The 5,716-nt window shown below is 48.7% G+C and overlaps 1 protein-coding gene across 3 annotated transcripts in view; it reads left to right on the top strand.

Annotated features, from left to right (window-relative positions):
- Window positions 1-1,020: 1,020 nt before the first annotated feature.
- ppp1r3f (protein phosphatase 1, regulatory subunit 3F) overlaps window positions 1,021-5,716 on the top strand; it is a 9,509-nt gene continuing 4,813 nt past the window's right edge. For all 3 annotated transcript variants that reach the window (XM_029247643.1, XM_018725357.2, XM_029247644.1), the window contains exon 1: window positions 1,021-2,401. In XM_029247643.1, the coding sequence (XP_029103476.1) occupies window positions 1,470-2,401 (932 nt within the window). In that variant the 5' untranslated portion in view covers window positions 1,021-1,469. The remainder of the gene's footprint in view (window positions 2,402-5,716) is intronic.

The raw sequence follows: 5,716 nt of genomic DNA, 5'->3' as shown, positions 1-5,716 counted from the left end.
TTGCCTTTTCGGCCAGATAGTCAAGCCTCTTAGAGTAAAATCACAATTGACTTTCGATAGCCTTACAAAGGAATCACTATATAGAGCCTGGGCCATTAAGGACAGGCTTTGTGTCCACAACTAATATTGTGGGTTTACTGTATCAGCTCAGGGTGAGTACTGTAATCATGGGTAATACAGCAAGAGTGGACTTACATTTACATTTAAAGCGACTTCCAACGGACTCTGTGTAGTGAGCCCACACACCTTATTCACCACGGTAACTTACACTGCTAGATACACTACTTACACTGGGTCACTCATCCATACAATCAGTGGAACACACTCACTCTCTCTGTCACTCACACACTATGGGTGAACCTGAACAGCATGTGTTTGGAGTGTGGGAGGAAACCAGAGCACCCCATGGGAAGAACATGCAAACTCCATACAGACTGAGCAGGGATCGAACCCACGTTCTCTCGCACCACTCAGGGGCTGTGGGACTTCAAACCTATAACCTTCAGACTGCAAGGCAGTGGCCCCAAGCTCAACACTACCTGATGATGATGAACCTTATTATTATTATTACTTTTTTAAAAAGTGTGCACCATCTATCTGTGAAGACAGTTGAGGCTAGAAGTTCGATTGTACCTCCGAAGTCACTTTTGTCCCTTAAGTCACAATCACAAAGAATAGAAAAAGCTTGATAATAAAGCCACCCCTCGATTTTACGCACGATGCACACCTTCACCTCTGTCTCCATGGCAACAGGAAGCCTGTTCTCACCGGCCCTACAGTAACGCACGCCTGACACGGCCTGAACACCTTGCAAACGAGTTGACTGAGGGCTGTTTCACTGGTGTGTTACTGACAGCTATCGATCAGGCGCACTAGCTAACACACACACACACACACAGGTTCCGTGAAACATGTAACATTTTTGGAAGGAATGTATGTTCGAGGGGAGCGGGTGTGTATGGCTCGAGATGATCCGGAAGTGTAACAACCTGCCAAGTTTTTTTTTTTTTTGGGGGGGGGGCGTGCAAAACTGTTCTCAGTAGTACTCGTATGAATGATACCCATCAGCCAGGCATGTGGCGAAATGATCGATACCGCCGACAAGGGCGCGCGCCGGACCACGTGTGTGTGCCCGTTTCAGTCCGGAGTAAGTTTGACCTCCCGGCGAGGGGGGAGAGGGGCGGCGCTGTTTCCTGTCTAAATTTAGACTCTCCTGTTTCTGGTCAGTCGCGAGTGCCCGCTGCGCAGCCCCAGGCTCGTGCGCGCACCTAAAACGCCGCTCCCGCCGCCCGTGAGCGCACTGGCCACTACTATGCTGCTCTGCAACAGCACGTCCTGAGACGCAGCGCTGGAGCCGCGAGACCCAGCAGCTCCCGCACGCGCACTTGACTTGTCCTCAGCCGAGCTGCAAATCCTAATAACGGGATCCCAAGAAGAAGAGTGTCATAATCATCATCATCATCATCATCATGTCAGACGCCAGGAAGTTCCTGACCATCCCCAGCCAGGAGGCTCTCTTCACCGTGGTGCGCAATGACAGGTCGGCTGAGGCTGAAGGCTGCAGCTCGCCCCCGGCGGAGGATGACGAGGATGAAGAAGCGGAGCCCGAGGACGCCCCCCGGTTGATGCCGCGGTCCTCCCCCGTGCCCAGGAAGCGAGGGCTCTCCCTCTTCGAGGAGACGGCGGAGTACCTGAGGATGCGGCTGGCCATGGCCACCAGGAGAGTGTCGTTCGCCGACACGTCCGGCGGGGAGCTCGTCGAAGTCAAGGAGTTCGTGGCTTTCGAGTCGGACGAGGAGCAGGAGCCGGAGCAGGAGCAGGAGCAGGAGGAGGGCGAGTCGCCGGCGGAGTCGGAGGGACGGCAAGTTCCAGCTCGCGGCGGCCGCGGCGGCGAACTCGCGTACAGAGCGCGGGCGGACTTCTCGGTGCCCAGCGGCGCGCCCGCGCTGCTCGCCGCCGTGCGCGCCAACAAGGTGGAGCTGGAGAGCGTCTCCTTCCCCGAGGACGAGCCGCTCGCCTTCGCGGGGCTCGTCCGCGTGCTCAACGTCTCCTTCCACAAAGCGGTGTACGTGCGCTTCACCATGGACGCCTGGCGCACCTTCTTCGACGTCCCCGCGGACTACGTGCACGGCTCCAACGACGTGGAGACGGACCGGTTCTCCTTCAGGCTGTCGTTCGCGCAGCCCTACGTGCGCGCGGGCGCCCGCATCGAGTTCGTGCTGCGCTTCGAGACCCCCCAGGGCGACTACTGGGCCAACAACGCGGGCAGCAATTACTCGGTGACCCTGAACCCGGCGGAGGAGGAGGAGATGGAGGAGGTGGAGGAGCCGGGCGCGCCTCCGCTGATCGTGGACGCGCCCGCGGAGAAGCGCAGAGGGATCCTGAAAGCCTCCAGCTACAGGTGGGCGTTCCGGTGCGCGACCCCGCGGGAGCTCTGTGCCACATGGTCCTCAGGTACCTGTAGACAGGAATGATAGGACCCGGTAGCAATCATGTGATGAAATTGGCTGTTTACTGTTCCCTGTACTCCAAAGTGCAGTACAGTATGAGTGCATAATATTATAATATATAATGGACTATCATCACCATAGTTGAATGGCAGCCACCAGTTTTAAGTGGATAATATTGCACTTGCCTGGTATGATGAAGTGGACAATGATGCAACTTGGAGCTTTGGACTCTGCAGCTGAGTAGTCCTACAGTGACCCAACAAGTGACTTCAACATGTTCGCTCGGCTCACCCTTTACCTACATTATTTTATCTCCCTGACATGAATCATAACTCGCATGGCCTTCAGCCAAGTTCTGCATGAATGGAGATCAACAGGTGGCTCCGTTCCTTGATTCAGGGTGAGCCTACAGGTTTGGGCTTTCCAGGAACACGGGTGAACACCATGGAGACATTGTAATACTCGTATCAATAACTGTGCTTGGGCTAATGAGCAGTGCGTTTCTTCGGCGCTGTTCCCGAAGAAATCGTCCGAGCAAAATGTGATTCGAGGAGAATTATAGGGATTTCTTTAATAAAGTCACAGTTTACAGTCAGTATGCAATTCTGTTTCATCACCACACCAGGCTTATCATGCGAAAATTTATAAATTCACATAAAAATCAGAATTTTAAAGTGATTACAATTAAGACTGGTGTGTGTGTGTGTCTCAAACCTGCCCAGGCAAACCATAAGTTTAATTGTGGCTGGAGTTTTAAAATCAGGGTCATTAAATCTGGATTATTCAGTGATGTAACTGTGTAAATAATTCTCGTTCTTAATCACTTAACGTGAGTTACAAGCAGTCAGTGACTTTAGAATGAAGAAATAAACTTTGGTTTTAAATGGAAAAAAAGAATAGTCTTAACAAAGTGGCCAATAAGTCATCCACAACAGAGAGCAGTTCCAAAAGCTGTGGGGGTAAAGAAGCCACATGTTCATAAATATTGTTATAGATTATGTTAATGAGTCCAGGAAAAGATGGAATGAGTGCAATAGGAGCAATATTTTGGACGAATATGGACAACAATGTCAAAAATAAAGTGCAAAACGGATAGCAGTCTTAGGGAGGTGACTGATGCAAGCAGAGTGGAAAGTGCAATTCGACCCATAGGGCCTTCAGGGGTCAGAGTGTTGCTGGAGAGATCAGTCCACTCCCTTCAGTGTATCGTACAAGTGAGTTTTGGATAGAGCTGCTCACATGCTGAGAAAGGGATCAAGGAGCAAAGTCACCTGCTAATCATGTTTAGTCTTAATCTGAACAGGTTGGCGCAAGAGGAGGACATAAGGTGAAGGCTGAAAACTTGAGCCAACAATACCATCTTAGAGATTTGAGCACTGAGCTAAATGTATAAATTTACTCAGTCCAGAAATTTAAACGTGGTTCTCGACAAAGGTGAACAACGTCCAATGACCGTAAACCAAAAATGTATAAATAACTCTTTTTGTCATGAGTTGACAGCTTGCACGATCTCACCAAGTAGTGGGCGGATGTTCCTCGGACCTCAATTAACCGTGATTTTGATGGCTTTGATGGCTTTCGTTAAAAGAGAGGGCATTTGACTCCGAACATTAACACGGTTCACTTGCCGCTCGGCTGGCTCGGTGCAGGGTGTGTGAAGGCTGCCTTCTCGGTAGCGCACAGCACTGAGCATGTGTGCGAGGTGGATGAAAATAGGACGAGATGGGGCTCGTTTTCAGAGCAGGCGCTTGCATGACTTACCTCTGACCTTTCGGCAGGGAAGACACTACCCCGCTGTTCGCTGCTGGTTGGAATACGGGCCGACTATCCCTTGGAGGTTGTCCATTTTGCGAGGGTCTATTTTTGTGGCAGCGGATACTCTTGCAACCTTTCTCCTCTATTGAATGGGTTGGGGTGCTGGGGGGGGATGTTGGAGACCCTCCCTCATAAGTGTTGGCTCGCGTTCTAAGCTTGTAAAGATCTTTAAAGATATCTGACACTCTCTCCTTGAGGCCTATAACATGGAGATGTTTTTACGCCACTGGCTGATAGTTGACCTAGGGGTGACCTTGGTGGTGCAGTGAAGCGCTGGAGAATTGGACGGATGGAAGCCTACTCGTTTACCAGTTCAGGGAGATGACCTTTCCGTTGGGTCGTGATTAAGTCATGTCGAGCCTGATGTGATGACCCTCCGGGGGATTTATGTAAGGTCATAGATCATCCAAGCACGTCCTTGAGTGAACGTGTAGTTCTTCATTTTGTCACATGGCAATGCAGTCATGACTCTCCACTCTCTTTAGGAGTGTGTTAATTATTGCGTGTCTCCGGTTAATGTGTGTTACACCGAAACACTCAGTCGAATAAACTGAATAACGTGGACCCGCTATTTCATGGCTCGCTTCAGCACTTCGGGATTCAAAACCTTCGCAGTACAGTCGCTGATCGTTTATCTGATGGTCGCTGATTTGATCTCTGTCAAATGTTCGTAGTTTTTCACTGCATTCATTTACATTTATTCATTTAGGAGACGCTTTTGTCCAAAGTGCATACAACTCAGCAAAGGTACAATTTATGCATTACATTGAGAGAAGGAGACATAAGCTGTAAGTAAACCTAGTTTGTTACCTACCACTTGCTGCACTGAGGTTCATCGTTCAAGTAGGTGCATAAAACACAGGGCAGATAAATCCCGATACCCTACCCTACCCACCAATTTTTTATTTTTTTTTAATATTATAAGATACACAAATAAGCAAGTATAATGTCAGAGTAGTGGCTGAATAAAGGTTGTATCTGGGGATGCTTATGGAGTTACGATGTGTGAACAGTTACACAGTCTCAAAAGCATATTGATACGCTCAATGAAGTTGTCTATGAATACTTCAGAATTTTTCTTGATTGACAATCTTCTGTACCTATCAAACTTTTTTTTGTGAGCAGAAGTTCGTAAAAGTTATCAGTAACTTTAGCTGCTGAGTATGATGTATTTAAATCTGTGGTTAACAGTACAAAGCATAGTTTGATTTTGTTGCGAATTCAGTTTGTTTTTTTTACACAAGAGAGTATTGCTTATTAAAGCCTGTTTTATATATATTTCCTCAGCTATCCCAGGCACCTAGATGAAGGAATTAGTGTCTCCACCTGTTCTCAACTGCTTTAGAACTAGCAAGTGAACAGTTAACGTAAAGAGTAAATTCTACATTTGTTTGCAGCATATAGAGCTCACATATTAACTAGAGTGTAAAACTACATCAGTGCCATTTAGC

The sequence above is a fragment of the Scleropages formosus genome, chromosome 22 (assembly GCF_900964775.1).
Source record: "Scleropages formosus chromosome 22, fSclFor1.1, whole genome shotgun sequence".
NCBI classification, from domain to species: domain Eukaryota; kingdom Metazoa; phylum Chordata; class Actinopteri; order Osteoglossiformes; family Osteoglossidae; genus Scleropages; species Scleropages formosus.
This window is presented reverse-complemented; position numbering and strand designations above follow the sequence as displayed.